Raw genomic sequence first — 18,360 nt, 5'->3', positions numbered from 1 at the left:
ACTTTCTTCCGTCGCCAGTTGTGTTTTTCATTTTTCCTTTTCATTCGTTATTTTATTTATTCATTTTGCTGGTGTGTTCTGGGTGTGCGCACGCAAGAATGTATATAGGCTACATCTGTGGAGTATCATCACATGAAGTCTCATGTTCACATGAAAACACATGATTCAAATGTCTTTGAGAAAATGACACCACTTAAATATTATATATTTATATATGTACATTCATATAAAAAGAGTTGACATGACAATTATTTTCACAGTTTAGGCCACACTTATGAGAAGAATGTGGTGTGCACTGATTTGAAATTAAATAAAGTATTCATGAAAGGCTGGGTAAGTGGAAATTGTCTCAAGTGTTCTTCATACATGATTAGAAGAAAAGGAGGTACATGTCAGACTTTTCAAAAACCGAACGGGCTATCAGCTGATGCTGAAAAAAGTGATGGGGCCATTCATCAGGTGGTGTGCATGTGATTATTTGTTTTGGATTTACAGACGAATTTCTTCTCCTTCACCCGGCGGTTCTGGAACCAGATGGTAACCTGGCGCTCAGAGAGGTTAGTTCCGGCGGAGATACGTCGCCTCTTGTCTTTGGTGATGAATTTGCTGGCTCCGTATTCTTTTTCCAGTTCCTTTAGCTGTAGCTTGGTGTAGGGGACGCGCTTCTTGCGGCCACGACGATAACCGCTGACCTCGGGCTGCAAAGGGACCACATCTGAAGGAGAGATGAAGAGGATGTAACACACAGGTGCTGAAAATGCTGCGACACTTGCAAATATTTTAGGTTTTTCCAAAACTGATATGAACACCTTCCTCCTAGTCACTGCATTGCACGTGCTTTTTTATTTGTGTATATCACTGCACTACAGTCATGAAGTGCATATGATGTTTGATACAGCGTTTGATAGGCTATTTATAAAGGTTTGTTCTCATCTCAAAATAAACGGCAATTGAAAATATGATATTGCGACAGTCTTTTCCACGTTTTCCAAGGACAACGTCAAAGTGTCACAAATATAGTTGATATAGGCCAGAAGCTCCACGAATAAATTATTCTCTGTTGGTAATTGACACTGAACACGCTCTATTTTGCTTATTCAGTTCTATTCAAGTTCATGCAGAAATCCCAAAATAAAAGGGGCCATTCACTCATTCAACTTTACACCTAACGTGATTTAACACGAGTCCGAGGAACAGGACTAACACACTCGCAGGTAACGGCAGCATTTGCAAACATGATGGTCATGAATGTAGCCAAGCTGTTCAAGCATATCTTTCGGTCAGAATGCAAATGTTTTATTAAGCACTGTGAACTTCAGTGGAAAATACAACAGTCTAATTTAAATTTGTGATTAAGCCACTTAGATGAGAATATTTTTGTATTATGATTGGTATTGCTTGCACGTTTCTGAATTGGCGAGCAAAGATATAATTGTGTAAATAACATACCTGTCAATATATGTATGATCATTATTGCACCTCAGTGCTCAAATACGTGGGAGTAAAAGCACATACGCTACTTTAACCATGGCTGAAAATATTTTGGATTTGACCGTGGCCCATTTCAACGTGAAACTTCACACCCTAGAGCAAACATGAAGAAATCTAGTGCTGGGACCACTGAGTGTTGACAAAAGCATTTCGGCATCATCACAAATCCCCAGTGAAGCATCCCATTATTGAAATTGTGGTAAAGGTGGTTGGTCATTTTTTAATGGAGACTTAAGAGACCTAAGCGAGGACGGACATCCTTTGGATTAATATAACTTTGTTGAAATGTCTCGCTCTTTCTCTCGCAGGCGTGTGTGTGTGTGTGTGTGTGTGTGTGTGAGAGAGAGAGGGGGAGTGAGTGAGTGAGAGAGAGAGAGAGAGAGAGAGAGAGAGAGAGAGATACAAAAAGGAAGGGACGCTTATCGTGGTACTTTCAGTAGTTATTCAGTAATCATATGTGGCTGTAAGACTATTTTCCACACGGTCATATAGTGATTTTTGAAAAACATGTGTAAACTGGTGATTTCATGTGCTGTAGGCCTAGTAAGATCTACAAGGACGAATGCAAAATGCGCAGGTGCACGTCAGATGTTGACTGAATAATGGATACTGGCATCTGCACAGCTCTTATAACACGTGCAGATCACCTACTCTTTCCTGACAAAGATTCACAGATTTATTGCCTCGGCACAAATAGTTCCTACAATTGTATCATACAGGAGGAGCAAAGGTATGTTGTCGTGTCCCACACCAATCACCGTAACTGCATGGTTTGTACTGCAAATTGTCTTGACATTTGGTATGACAGGGTTTCTGAGATAAGAAACACTAAAAGTCGACTTATATTTCTAGCTTTATATACTAACAGAAATGTTTTACGCGGAGGGACTACATCGTGAATATAATGTGTACAATATTAGGCTTAGGCTAAACACCTGTGTCTGTGACGCTTCGACATTCAATTTCCTTAGCTTACTCGGGGAAAAACACCCCGTTCAGTCAAAGTAGCCTATAAGACAGAGTGGATGAGATTTTTTAACCGCAAGGTTGGTTGCGGGCGTGGGCATGCGTGTACATGCGTGATTGACAAGAGGAACACTAAGTTGCATAAAAGGCTATTGTAGCTTTCTATAGCCTATAATGTATCCTATATTTCTAGTAACTTGGTGACCTATTCCAATCCGTAGGCAACGTAGAAACATATTTTGGTGGTGCTAAAAATCCCTCTGAAACTGTCAGATATCCACGCAACAAAATGATAAATCGAGATAAATTGAAATTGCCCTCATACCTGGAAAAGGAGACTTCCAAAGATGGGTGGATTGGGTTTGTTCCTTAGAACAATATACCTGACCGTCCCAGCCATTTGATAGCGCCCAGTGCTGATAACCCTCCACGGGAATCAATGCGTCATGCCGTGGCTCTGGGTGTGTGCTAATACTGGGGACCACTGACACGTCTAGGTATCCCGGTACAGCTTGGTAAGAACTGGCGAAGCTAGGATAGAACGCAAACTCTTTTGCCCTGCTTGAGAGCTCTTCCGAGGGCAACGCAGAGTTGGGCTCGACATACTTTTCTGCTGGATGATAAGAGCAAGGCTTCTGTTGTAAATTCACATTGTGCGAATGAGATAACCTGCAACCGTAGTAAGGGTTTCCAAAAGGGTAGCTGTAGCCCAGAGAGGCGTTAGATGAAGTCTGTGGACCGGGGCACTGTCGGCCGCTATCAGGGGAGGATATATCCGAGTAAACGGATCCCTGGTGAGTCGCTATGGTACCAGAATGCCGTCCCAGCGCAGGGTGTGAGATGAGGTCCCTGCAGTGAGTTGAAGGACAGTTCCCGCTTAGTCCCTCCATGGTTTGGTTTTTATTCTGATTGTTTTCATTCGGGCTTTTTTCATAAACGTACATCAAGGTGTCTGCCCAGCGTGGATGCAGGACCAGTGAAGTCGTCATATCACGGACTGCCGATGCTTTTAAAAAGTCGACTACTCCAAGACGGATACCTCATTTCCAACTACATTTTACGCAGGCGCATGCGCGCGCAGGACCTGTGCGTTCAGTTCATTAAGTAGCAAGCACGTGATATGCTAACGAGCCCAAAGAGATCGGGACTATAGGTGGGTAGGATAATCCTTTTAAAAGAGTCACTGGCTCACGTTTCACGGCAGCCTTCCTTTAGCTACAAAGACCGGCTATTGGCTGAATTCACCAAAAACAAATGTTCTTAAAGGAGAAGACACCATATATGAGGGAAAACAAAACAATTTCCGTAGACCATATCGTTTGACCAATTAGATCTATATCCTAAAGTTAATGTTTCAGTGCATCCTATGTTTTTACTGAACATTGCCCACATACAGTTACAGTCAGCCACATGTATTTCTGTGTGGTAATTACTTTTGTGAATGCGGGACAATTTTGACTTTGAAGAGAATGGGGGATGAAATTGTCTGTAATTTAATGTTCGTAGGCCTGCTGTGATCAGAATTTCAAATAAATTATTTCCGCAGTAATTAATGATCGAATATAGGCCATTTTCAACATGGCTGTGCTCCATGAATATGGAAGCTGTTTGTTCCAGATATATTCACCTAATTGAAAACAGGCTATATGTTGATCGTTTCTGTGTTCATGATTTTGCCTGATAATATTATGCCTAAGCTAGATATTAATTTAGTTTCACCGATGTTTTACTCTGACGTGCCGTTATAACAGAAAATAATAGGCCATGTCACGGAAACACAATGCAACATAACTGGACATTTTGAAGAAATGCAAAATACAGGGCCGCTCACAGACAGTTCGCAGGTGCTCAACAAAAAAGGGCACAGTTATTTTAAAAACAAGTTTTCTACAGCACATCATTCATTTGTGTGTGTATTTAATGTTGTAAGTAGGCCTATGAGCGACAGACTAACACGCTTCCAATAATAACCCATAGCCTATCAATGAAGATGTGGATCAAACCGAACATTTTCTTGACATGTCATCAGCCCATGGCTACAGCTCTATCAGTGCTTCACAAGAAAGGTGTGACAGACAGGCTTACGTTTCTGATATCCAAATATAATTGCATAGTCTATTAACTATGCAATCCATATGTATTTTTTATAAGTTTATGAGTTGCCTCACAAAGGAACTAGCAGAGTCGACTCTTTTTCATTGATGAGGTTATTTTTCGCCAGACTAGCTTGTTTGTTGTTAAGCTTAATGGTGGACTTCTCAGCTATTGTTTAAATTAATCTACTTGGCCCATTGCAGGCTGCATCGAAATGTTTTAATTGTGGTTTAATTTCACTACAGTGACAAACAATGACGAGGCTTAGGGCACAGTGTTGTTACCTGGCCGTCACCAGAAAAGGCAAATCAGGGAGACGTGGATGTTGCTCCGCATGGCGCTTGATTTGCGTGCGTTAACTGCGGTTACTGTGGCAAGGGATGTCGAATGGGCTCAAGCGGTCCCGCAGAATTACAACTCAAATGCAGTTGTCAAGCATAATTAAAGCACGCTTTTAATTCAAAAGTCGCTACCATGAGCCAATTGAAAAGAGTTTTTAAAAAAAGATATAGAAAAATCATATATAGAAAAAAATATTTCATGGCAGAGGGTATAAGGGCAGGTGCTTGAGCACCACCTGGGGTCTAGCTGTGCACGTGCCTAGCTAAATAAATCTGCAGTATTAAAGGTTTAAAATGCGTGGAATGATGGGTAAAATACAGAAATTGCCAATGGAATTATATTAACATTATAATATATGCATCTGTGGATAAACTAAAAAGAGTCGTCATATGTAAACCGGGACTACTAAATTGGATATTCACATAGCCCCAGCTTCTGTCCTCGCCGATATAATGAATCTTGAGTGTGTTTAATCAGATTTGTTTGAAATTTTAAAATGTTTGAGAGTTGATATGCTTACATTGTATTCGTTTAGCAGACAGTTTTTGTTGCTTGGGGCCCTTAAGATCCTGAATTGTATTCGCTTTGAGCGAAAACGGTCGTGGTAACTTTGTTGAATTCTATATGAATTAATGCAGATCTATAGTTTGTCCCCTGTTAAAACCAAAATAAATTCATGTAATTAGTCATGCTGCCGCTCGGACATAGTTTGAATCAACAAATGTGGAGATCTATACAATAATAGATAAAGAATTAATATAACACCAATAATATTTAGTTTATTTAAGTAATGTTTAACTTAAAGTGCTTGAACAGTAAATGTATGTTTACAACCTGACAAAAGTCAATATGTCTATTTCCGTGGCTGCAAAAAGTAGGCTACAATCTCTATTTGTCTTTTTGCAGTTGAAAACCCTCTGTTCCATGAAAGATCTGAAGCATTGTAACTAGTCGTAGAGACAAATACAGCTTGGTTGACGCAATGGTGACAAATATGGACGTCTCTTACAAATAGCAGCTGCACGGAAGTCCAAGGTCAAGGTAAAATACGCAGCCAAACAGGGTCGTAATCACAGTCTAGACAGACAAGAATGAACTTCACACTCGCCTGCATGCAACTACATAAATGAAAGGCCAGAAGACATGGACTAGAAAGGAACTACAGCGGAAAAGAGGCGGCAAACAACAAACCAGTGGTTCAAATTCACTTTGTGAAAACGAAAACGGACATAAAGCGGTCTATCTGAGGAGAAAGAAAAATGTGGATAGGCTACAGCTGTAATTCTCTTGTGATAAATCTACCCACCCACTCATCAGAAATATTCTATGTATTTCTTAAACAACTGATTATGAGGTATGCTATTCGTTGGTAGATGAAGTAAAACGAAAACTTAAACTACCCTTCTGTCCCACATGTGTGTTGTATACGCGGCAAAATCTTACGTTAGGGTGGCAGGGCGTTCTATCCTCCTTTGGGATGACCCTTTGAGAGTAACTATAGCAACTATAGAAGGCCGTTTAATCTAAATCGCTCAACGGTAACAACATAGAGCATCCTATCCGTGTTGTATCATGCGCAGAGATGAGGTTCTGCTACCCAACGAGTTCGAAACCATTCTAAGAAATCAGACTTGTTTATTTAAATGTTAGCCAAAGGTCGTCATTAGTTTGTATAATTTGACATGTAGACTACCAAATTGCTAAAAGAACATTATGGCAGGCATAAAAGGTAAATGGAGCATGAATGTCTTTGAGAGACAGAGAGAGAGAGAGAGAGAGAGAGAGACTGCGGTCTTTATGTACATGCATTCTACATAGCATACCCCAAAATATTCTCACAAACATGGACTTAAATTCAGTGTTGCAGTATGAAGACTGTAAGGGAGGGCAACTAACTCATTCTAGGGGAAATTGTAATGGTACGCAAATCAGTCACTGCATAGAGGGTATACAAAATTATTGCAGCAGCCTGCTAGATCATTGCGTATATTTACGCATTGTACATTTACGTGGACTTACCGCTCACGTTCAGCCTACTTTACACCTCCCTATTCGCTTAAAAATGCGTATCTTATTAAAACATCAGATTCTTGTGAGGAAAGTACTAGCCTAAACTGTGCTGAGGTTTTGGTTGGGCTTTAGCCTAGGATAGTCTCCTGTCATTCAAGAGCCTATATATCGGCTACTATCTTATTCGCTTTAGGTATCCATACACATCCATGACCAATTTCTGGAAACGTCCTAACACGGCGATAGTCAACTAATTTGTGCTACATAGACTTTTTGTTCAAAGCGGTCTATGTCGAAATGGTGTAATCTTTGATGCCATGTTCGTTAAATGCAGGCTTCATTATAGCCCTAATCACTTTGGTTGAGGATTAAACATGGGCTAGTTAAAATGTGGCCCATATTTCTCTGAAACATTGGTCCAAGTATATTTTGAAAACTTTGCTCTGTGTTTCCTATTTCACAAAAAGATGGCTTGACAATACGAATGGTTTCTTGGAGCCTGCTTGTTCGGAAGAGGTAAGCAATGTGATGACTAATTCTCATAGCATTCTCACTTGCAGAATTACCCACACTAGCAGTAGGCCTTCTTTATTTACCCGAGTAAGAAATATTGCAAGAACATTTTCAAAATTTGTCTCACTCCCTTCATGACAAAACATTTTCTTTCAGAAATAGATTGAGCGTTCATTTTGATTAGTTGCTTTTACTGCAATAACAATCGAGTTTTAAGAAAAGCTACTATTGTGATTGACTGACTGTTAGAGCAACTACAGTGCCCTTTAGGATTAAATGAGGCTACTGTGAAAAGTTATATTTTGAAAATAGGCAATTCAGTTCAACTGCTCAAACATGCCTACATTGGAAGAATGTGACAAGTTGTGTGTATTGTGCAAAATTCAAGTGTAACTACCAACAGACATTTGTATCTATGCCATTTGGTAGGCTGAAACATGCTTAGAATTTCTTCATATTATTATCCTTGACAGTGCACGTTGAAAGGGACACCATAGAAACAAGAATTCAACACAACGGAGGGCCGAGTTTGATGAATATTTTTGTTTATGGAGTGTAATTGAACCGATGATGCACAGACCAACCCAAAACCCAAATAATCTGCATCGGAGGAGCCGTTACCATTTTGTGATCACTCAACCGTATGTAATTCTTATAAACCACTACAGCAAAATTGGGTAATTTGAGCTAGCCTACAGTATTCACTTAGTTCACTGTGGTTACAAGTTTATTGTGCATTCCTGTCAACGTGGCCATTTATACTGTTACATAACAATATAACCAATACAAAATTCACGTGAGCACAATATATAGAAAGGCTTATTTGTGCAAAGAGCAAGAACAAGAAGTAGATCGTTTCAACCACCTGCCCATAACCATATAATTCTTTGCTCAGTGAGCAACAGACCACTCTACCGCTGTAATCTATGACCAAAATGGCATCAACAAACATTAACTGACCTGTCCCAACCGTGGGGTGCTGGAGTAAGTCCTCTGGAGTGCTGTGCATCCGGTGTGGTGGAGTGGGGGGTCATACATTTTCTACAAGCTGTTTAAGGCTTTTAATAGAAACACTGAATGAAGTTTTAGGCCCGCAAAAACCATTAGCAGCACAGAGACCTACACCAGCAACCAGCAGAAAGTGCTGATCGTTTGTTGCCTATATCCAAAGCCATGCGTCTTGTTCGACCTTGTACAAAATCTAACTTCTCAAGTCTTCAACAGTTTGGGTAGGCATATTTTTTTTGTTTTGGTTTCTGGTTCTATTTGACGGCGAATGCAAACATATTTCTAGATCATGAAATAATTCACCTGATCTTGAATAGGTGTAAACACAGGCTAGCCAATTTGAAGAAAGCCATATTTCATTTGCAATCGTTCTTACATATAAATACACAGGCTACACATGTTAGATCGGATGTTAGTCTCACTGGGATTTGAAAGCTGAGCTATATTTTCACAGAGGATGTCAGCCCATTTTTTTAATGAAAAAAATGTATTCGTAAAAAAACGTTTTTCATAGCCCACGGAGAAATTAACTTCCGTGAGACAGAAGTTTTAGCTGCAAGGAAGACCGACGTTTCAACGTGGCTTTTAAGTGGTCAGAATTGCATAGATGCACAGACGGACAGTCAGATAGGGACAGATACATATGGACTAGGATGGCTACAGAATGTCTCATCTCCTTGTTTGTGCTCAACTTGCATTTTGTTCTCACGGATAAAGGCAAGCTGGTCGAAGCATGGAGATATTTCACGTTCTGTCTGGTAGGCTAATTCTCATCATATTTAGGCCTAATCTTCAAATCAGGGTCCAACAACTTAAACTGTTTTGGTGAAACTCTGAGGGCGTTTTAAATAGTTAAAACCGCATACTGTGCCGTTGCCACCATTAGCAGGCCTTTTAATAAGGCGCCCTGTTTCTTGTATCAAAATATAAGCATGTTCAAAGTCTGCTACGACACACTATTCCATGCGGTCAGGGCTGAGCAAAACATTCGATACGCCAGAGGACGGGCACACCTATGTCTCAGCACGCACAACCCAGGGATGGGGGAGGGGAGGATAGAGGGAGGGGTCAACTGTATGTTGATTAATTGACACTGCAACCAAGCCCGACCCTATTTCTCAACCTGTATTACAAAATGACTAGTTGTGGCATCATACCCCTGAGAGGGTAATGGCAAACATTTCACGCGTGCGTCAACGGAAGTATTGCACACCCTGCTGTTGTATTGAAAGTCAATATGACACGTGCAAGTAGCTGCATGAATTAATTTAGTTTGGTTAGCATATTTTCCACAAACTAAACGCCGTCAAATTCTGTTAAGAATGGAAAGAATGAACGCACGTAAAGGTACCCACAGTGTTAGAGTAACAGGGTTTAAGAGTATAAATTATGATGACGACCCATCTTCACATCAGAAAAAGTGCAATCCCCATTATTGTAATTATTGCAATACTGTGTGGTATGTACAAGGATGTGCTCTTTTGTCAAACGTATGCCTAACCACATGAAGAATAGCAAGGCTATAGTAAAATGAATCATTAAGTCGCCGAAGCAGTTACAAACAGTCTTCAAGAGTATATTGCAGACAAAGAGTAGAGTTTTTTTCCTGTATGTATGATTTCTGAATGCAAAGGATCACGCGATGGAAAGTATATTCAGCTTTTGTACTGAAATTCAATTGCACTTCTGTCAACGGCCCGCGTAACAAGCACCACATGTGTGTCCTTTTGCGGAGACGTTTAAAACCAGACAAAAATCTCTCCCCCACTTCCAGACGCCTCTAGTCGGAAGTCCAAGTTCAAGTTAAAAGAGGAGACCACTCTCTGTCCAGACATGCTAATGAGCAAAGTGCTGATATGGACTGGCAACGTTTCTTTGCTTCCTTTTCTTTCTTGTGTGGCATCCAAGTATGATTTAATTCACTTATTCAGCTACAGCCATTTATCTCAACCAATATCACTATCAACACTGTAACATCCATCTTAGAGTTCTGAATTTATTAAATGAAAATTAGAGTAAGACTATCGGTTGAGTGTCCTAGACGTAGAAAATGTTGAAAGGAACACTGTTTGTCTTAGTATTAAGGCGGATTTGAAGTCGTACAGACCAACTACATAGTATTTAATATGTTGTTTTGCACTGTATAGAGATTGGAACAACGCGTTTTTGAGCCAAAAACTTTCGAATTGTGCCAGGTCATATGATCACTGGAAATATTGGTTATGTTGGCAAAAGATTTCTCACAATATGATTGTACACCAAACTCATGAAGGCTGAGACAAGCTGACTTTGAGTCCGTTTTTGTGTTTATTGCTTGGAATGAGTATTGCATAGATTTCAGAACCATCACATGTATACTGTATGCGTAAAAGGCCAACTTCTGCTTAAACCAATCCACTTCAGTCACCACTGTTCTAGTGACACATACTACAATGATAATCGTTCACTGACCATTCCCAATGATGATAAGTACTGATCATTTAGGTGAAGGTCATATGCACACCCGAACGGGATATTAAGCATTCTAAAAATGACAACAACTTCCCAACAAACGCAGGATTAGTAATCGAACAGCGGTCCTGTTTCAATCATTCCACTCTTGAACAAGTGTTTTGTGAATGTAGCACTTTAAAAAACAAAACGCTGCATTTTCAGGGAAATGTTTGTGTTGATAACCATTATTCTCTTTGAGTCGCTCTCTCTCTCTCTCTCTCTCTCTCTCCCTCCCTCTCTCTCTCTCTCTCTATCTCTGTGTGTGTGTGAGAGAGAGAGAGAGAGAGAGAGAGAGAGTTCCATTCACATTTCTATATATCCAAACACTTTAAGGTAACAATCAGACTTGTTCGTCTGCATCTCTGTACAGTCCCTCCAGGGTTTTGCGGTCTTACGATTTCATATGATTCCCACAATGGCAATTGTAGACTACAATTTTCTCTTATTAAAAAAAATTGCAAGGTCATTGCAGATCTGCATTAATTACGACTTTATTTATCTCAAAATCACAACAATTTTTGATTCCCGGTTGAATTCGGTGAGCATACTTTTGGCCGCAACAATCACACACACTCTAGCAAGATCCTGGTGGGATCACATTTGTAGGAATTCCCGCAGGAAATTGAAAAAACAAAACAGCAACAAAAAAACTAAACAACTAAAAACAACTAAAAATCATCTGCAATTAGTTCCCGCAGCAAATCCAACCACTTTTGGCTGCAACAATCACAACAAACCCTTCCACAATCCTGAAGGAACTGTCCAGAAAACACGGCCTTGAATTTACATTCTCTGCACCCTTTACTTAGATTTACCACTTCCACTGGTACTGGCACTGCCATAAGGCATCATTATATAAAGATGATTAAGAATGAAGAATACTATCTATTAGAATAATAAACAGTAACTGATGTTTAGTTTGTATATCATTTAATGTATTACGTAAACTTAAATATTAAGTTAACTCTGAAATTAAATGTTAATGAGGAAAACTTTCTACTGTCTGTCTTACTTTCTTTCAAGCAAGGTTTCTTGCTTGCCTATATCAATCATTCGTCAATTTCTGTCGGGGTTCTTGCTCTCAACAGCTAATAGCTAATACATCAACGATTTAGCTTTTTGTTTCAAACGCAAAGCAAACTTCAGTACCGCAAATATCAGTATCACCCTGGAACAATCCAAAGATCGATGTTGTTATTATTTAACTCCAAGGCTTAGCAAAAACTTTTTTTCACGGGAAGCGATCCATGGAGTGTACGAGTGTAATCCAGACAATGGCATTTTATCCTCTGTTAGTAGCTACGTTCACAACGGCAAACATGCCAAGCACCTCTATTAACGGATGAGTCCTTCATGACAGCGTGGCATAATCAGACAGGTTACGAACTCCGTAGACGTGCACTGACTTGGCGAGGACATCCTCACCATTACGCACGTCGTTCGTCGATTCTTTCTCAAAGCTTCACTTCAGCGAAGACCTACTAATGTATGCGCAAAAACATTTAGCGACCGACACCCTATATTTCAGAGGAAGTTGTGTAAAACATTACATGATCTCGCCCGGTAACACATCAGAGACTTCTACCACTTGTTTATTTGGCATTTGAGGCCTACTCCACCTCTCGATTGATCAAAAGTTATTACTTATTCCCACGTGTTGCGAGTCGCATTATTGCTCATTCTCGGTGACTAGCGTCCTGCAGGTGCCGCCACATAAAGTGTACTGCTCAGTTTTAGATTGTTGGAGGCGTAGGAAAACAAGACTCTTACCCCATTCTTCAATGATTCTGAGACATGTTCTTTCACTGAAGTCTGAGGTGGAGAAACAGTTCATATATTATTACAATATAATATGATAAAAAACACATTTTTCTGCACAGTGCTTTAGTGGGCCTATAATTTAGTTAAGTAAAGGGTGTTGTGATGTCAAACCAAGATTTGAGTTGGCAAAAATACCTGAGATGTGTCATCTCAATCAAATTCAATAAGTAATTCTAAAACCTGTTTCATATGACAAAAAATTTGATTACGGGGTATTATCGTACTGACAATGCGTTTGGCCAAACATGATGATTTATTCTTGGAATTCAAAGCCTATCACCTTAATGTATAGCCTATTTATTGCAAAATATATATACACTGAGAAATCAGTAGTAGTCTACTTTTTGTACCAATGCGTTCACATTCCTTCCCCTCGATTTGGCTTCCGCCTCAAAAGGATGTCTGGTCAAGGTCAAGGTCGGCCTCTATGAAACTGACTTCAGACTCTCAGGTAGCAGCCCATAATTCTACCAGTGTTATCACTGCTTCAAACACGCTGAATAAACAGACAGTTCATGCCTCATTCTCACATCAATAACAGCCTCAGAGCAACTATCCTACATTTGGCCAACCTATTAAATACGATCTTCTGATGTCTTTTTCTTGATAGCACAATCACACGGGAAGCCCTAGGAGTTTAATTTATTCTTTCAATAACATAAAAACTATATCAGATCTACTGGCAACAACGCCACTTGAGAAAAAGTGACTTAAATAAATGCCAATAAATGTGTTTTGTTTAGGGATAAAAACCAATGAGACTCGAAAAAAACTAGTTTCAGGATAAGACTTGAACTTGCTAAGCAAGGCCTCGATCACGCTGTTTAATATTTAGGATAAAGACTAGGCTACAGCTTTTGGATAATAAAGAAAAAACTCACATCTCGCCAAAATAAATTCAGAGTCATCCTGAAAAGCGCACGGTTTGATTTAGAGAAATTCCAAACGTTGAACTTGTCCAAGCGGTATTTGTATGTTTCCTATGGTATATAAGGATGTTGAGGCGAAGCACTGCATCATCTTAAAACACTGTAATTCATTCTATAGCCGTACTGGATCATTAAGTCATTCATGCTCATAGGCGTCAGGTACGCTGGGGACATGTCTCCACCACTTTTTGCGATCACCAATTTCGGCCCCAACAACTGAAAATCTAATCACAATGAATAGCCTCTCAAAGTGCTTAATCACCAGTTTATACATGAACATTTTGATGCACGTGTATGTAGCCTATCCTTTGATGACACCCAGACGGTGAAGTTTAGCCTATGACCGAAATGCATTGCTTTTCTATAGATTGTCCTGCAGTTTTAAATTGTGCTAACTGCGTTTCTAAGTATTGCTACCATCGCAGTTTTGGTTCGGGTTTAAAATGAAAAAAAGTCGGATTTGGTGTAGCAACAGCAACTCTGCCCAGGCTGCTTTCTAACTAGCTATCTACTAGTCCATAATGTCTACCAAAGCCTACAGTAATTTACAGTACAGTACAGTAGTTTATTATAATTAATCTTTGCGGTGTTTTGTCGGTCCCTGGCGAAGTGTGCATAGCAGGGCTAGTAACAGCTATGTTTGTTGAAATATGCACCAGTTGAGTTATTTTATTGTTAGGTGCATAGATGGCTGTGACTAATCACATAGTGAAATTAGACACCACTGTGTGCAGGACTTAATGTTTGGCGGTCATCCGTGGACATAAACTTGGCAAGTATGCATAGGTGTTAGATTTTTAATTTGTTACTCGCTATGCGATTTTATAATCAATAATATGTACACAATAGTATTATTATTGTGTAAAGTCTGGAGTCGAACCCGCACCATCGGACACCGGAGGTGGGCGTGCTAATAATTACGCTTCAATCAACTGACACTAGCATGACTTATAGTTTTGGGGAATTAGTTGTTGTTCACTGCAGAGTTATGTATCCGCTGCCCACTAATTGACATAGATACATCCTACTTGGTTTTAGCATATTTGAACATTTTAGTTTTAACGCAAAATCTAATTTTTTCACAATCTTTTTTTTTTTTTTTGCATTAGTATTCGGGCTACGCCCATTGTAATGGCAGAGGCAGGACGCAAAAGGCGAGTCACAGGTATGGCCTATGTAAAGTCCCATCTATGTCCCCAGCACTTTTCAGATCAATGTATCCGCCACGCTGGTAGATAAGAGTCGGTAAACCAATCGGCAACGAAAAACACCAATAGCAAGAGTAAAACAGCATGATAAAGATGCACAATTAACTTTACACAAGAGGCATAGCATCATCAGCTGCCCAAATACACAAATTAACACGTAGTTCCTATCAAATTGGTAAAATGTTAAGTATTTCGGGTCTTGATTACCAGACACGATGGAAGTTCAAGTTCAATGTCTACGCGCTATAGGCAGTGGCACATCCACGAGAGGATGCCCTCTCCTTGGCAATACAATAAAATGTTCTAATTTTACAATATAAAAGGGATTTTCAAACCATTACCACTGAATGCACATTCAAACCACTGAATATTTTGCTCTTGACAACGTAAAGCCATGACCATTTACCTTGTCAAAGGACGAACGCTATCCGCCATACAATGTTCCAGTTAAAATAGGCTGATTCGCGATTGTAAGATACTGTCAATACATTATATCAAATACAGATAAAAAGAAACATTTGACGATCAATTGTAATCTAATACACCACACCGTCTAGTCAAAGTTCAATACGAACATCTATTCAAACAACTGGTTATATGGCTCATAACAGTATACAAACGATAAATACTAGGTTAATAGACGGATTAGAGTTTACACTCTTGGCTATACAATAGATTTCAACTGTAACGTCAGTCAACAGGTTCTCAAATACTTGTAAATTGAAGTATTTGAACGTAACGAGGAGCAATTGTAACTTCTGGATTCATACCTACACACCAACCCATCCAAAGTTCAAATCAGAAGCTCAACAGATTCGTCCCATTTCCCTCTTGATCCAAGCAACAACTGTAAGTTGTGCTTGGCTACATTTATCTACGTGTTTTTGTATATATGTGTGTTTGTGTGTGTGTGTGTGTGTGTGTGTGTGTGTATGAATGAGAGAGGGGGGAGAATGTGTCTGTGTTTACGAGTATATTTGCACGGTCATGTTGTCTGGCCAATGAGAACTGAGAAACCAAGTGTTGTCGCTTGTCCAAATTCGACTTGTTAAGGCTACTGAATGCAATTACCGTATATTATTTTAAAATTTGTGATCGGCGTCTCTAGGACATGGACACGTAAAATATACCTCAGGAGGAGAACATTGTTGCACCTGCAAACAGGATACATGTTCTTCTTTGGACGCAAATTGGTTCATGCAAATATGCACGAGAAACGCTCATAAAAGCCAAGTGTATCCAAATGGAACCTATAGAACATAATAGAATACGAGGAGCCTCAAAGTACGATTAATTACAATTACAACGATTAATTAAAATATCCACAACATGGAAGATACAATTGGAGGTATGGCAATGAGTAAGAATGCCAAAACGGTTTCTAACGCACCTGTTACAGCAAATTACTATACACTTATTTCATTGTCTGTTCTTTCAATAAGGAATATTGCCATATAATAACAGTTTTTATATGCCCCGTCCTCTTAACATAACATAAGCGTCCTATTTGATTTTATTAGTGAACAAGATAACAAATAAATGACTGATATTTTGCGCATTTTTTTTTAACTCTAATATAAGCAAAGCAGGATAATGCATCTATCTTCTAACCAATGTAAGATGTGTGTCTCTATGTTTGTGGCAAAAAGTTATTAATACGTTAACTTTTTAGCGTAGTAATAGAGAAGACAACCTCTTGTGATTAATATCAGGCTACATCGGAATTTTGAGAAATGGCAAATTCACTGAGACACTTATCTTCTCTAATTTTCTTCAGAAATATCCAAGACTTACGAGAACAAAAATGAGTTTCTAAGCAGTAAAGAAGGATGCCCTAAATAACTTCACGGCAGAATGAACTCATCTTTTCACTGCACCGAAAAGCAGCAGTGGTGGGGCGAAGCAGCCGTCACATGAAGCCATAACACCCGAATTCCAAGTCAACATTTTAACTAGTATGTGTGTGCCTAGGGTCCGGTGCATTTTTATTGTTTTAATTGGTGTGTTTTAAAAGCTCATTCTTGGTTGGATAAAAGTTGTTTTGCTCCATCAGTGTTTCCATAAAACGAAGTAAATACAAACCAAATGTAATCTGAAATTGTAGCTCTTTTATGAACATATTCAAATAGGTTATAGGGCGATGAAAACCCACATTCTGAAACTTTTCATCCTGCGTAGGATTTTATGGATAGTTTAACACACGTGATTCGAAACAAAGCTGGCTGGGGTAAAAATACAGCATCTCGATGCTTTGAATCCTTAATTAATTATGTATTTAATTGAAAAATTAACAGGTTGTGAGGTTGTGAAATTATTTGCATGAATAAGATATTAAATGCATGAGGGAAATTTACACGACTTGTAGATGGCATTTGATTTACAGTCTCACAAAACACACACAGGTCAAACCATTTCCACCAATAATGACAGTCCAGTTGATTCAATTTAATTTATCTTCCAGAGTTTAAGCATGTATGATTATGTATTATGTACACTGCAGCTTGAAAAAAGGAAGTTCTCAAAAGCACTCTTGCTCCATTCAAAACTCATAATCATCTTACCAAGAAAAATACCATATTCATTCGGAAACAGACTTGTGACAATTATAAGATGCTGAGACAATATTCACTCACTCATTCATAATTGATTAAAAAAACAACTAACTTTTGTTATAACAAAGACAGTTTGGCCTTGCTCATTGCAATTATGATGCTCCACCGTCATTTTCTTTTGGCCTTCCTTTCTCTATCACACACAAAGACACACACACACACACACACACACACACACACACACACACACACACACACACACACACACACACACACACACACACACACACACACACACCACACTAGTAGCCATGTGAATGCACAATCCAAATCATTTTTTAGGATTTTCAATACATTGACAGTGAAGATCAGTAAGCAGGAGTCTTACTTTTAAACGGATGATTTCAATGAATTAAGAATGATTCATGAACATTCGAAATTCTGAAATTGTTTAATCGTTGGTATAGAGTGAAATGTTTTTTTTTTTACACAGGTACAGCATTCATCAAGCGACTGCCGTAGTTGATGGGACCCTGGTTATCCAATATTATCACCACATTAAAATGGCCACATTTACCTTTGAAGGAAGAGGTGCACTACCATAAACTGCCAAGTGTTTTGTGACCACCAGGGCCTGACATTGTGGTGACATGGTCTGGTAGCACCTGCAACTGATTACTTTTGGCCAACTCCTCCATTAATCATGATGCAACAGCATCCTGGGGTAAACGGAGACTCCTTGGAGACAGCAGGTACCCAGTGGGGGTCACAACCTGCAATAAGTCTCACTGTGTGGCCGGAGGTGAGATGGAATACACAATCAGGCATTTGGAAGTTGCTGTTGTGGTGCCGGCTGAAGTCCGGCTGCGATCTGCCCCTGGAAAACAGACTGCATTTTAGCTAAATATCACATTGGTGGCCTGTTAACAGCAT

At 39.4% G+C, this 18,360-nt stretch overlaps 1 protein-coding gene across 1 annotated transcript; it reads right to left on the bottom strand.

Annotated features, from left to right (window-relative positions):
- Positions 1-455: 455 nt before the first annotated feature.
- Positions 456-3,446, bottom strand: hoxc13a (homeobox C13a). The gene is made up of 2 exons (XM_012841684.2): positions 2,783-3,446; positions 456-715 (listed from the first exon to the last, which is right to left on the bottom strand). Exons 1-2 carry the CDS (start codon positions 3,444-3,446, stop codon positions 456-458), a joined length of 924 nt encoding a protein of 307 aa, XP_012697138.1.
- Positions 3,447-18,360: the final 14,914 nt, after the last annotated feature.

This window comes from Clupea harengus, chromosome 4 (assembly GCF_900700415.2).
Source record: "Clupea harengus chromosome 4, Ch_v2.0.2, whole genome shotgun sequence".
Classification (NCBI taxonomy): domain Eukaryota; kingdom Metazoa; phylum Chordata; class Actinopteri; order Clupeiformes; family Clupeidae; genus Clupea; species Clupea harengus.
Note: the sequence above shows the minus strand (reverse complement) of the source record. Positions and strands in the feature narration are given on the sequence as shown.

Excerpts from the sequence above, each read along its gene's own strand:
- hoxc13a (XM_012841684.2), bottom strand. The coding sequence starts at position 3,446 with ATGACGACTTCACTGGTCCTGCATCCACGCTGGGCAGACACCTTGATG. Across the intron at positions 716-2,782 it reads TTGGAAGTCTCCTTTTCCAG|ATGTGGTCCCTTTGCAGCCC; the intron begins GTATGAGGGCAA and ends TCTCTCCTTCAG.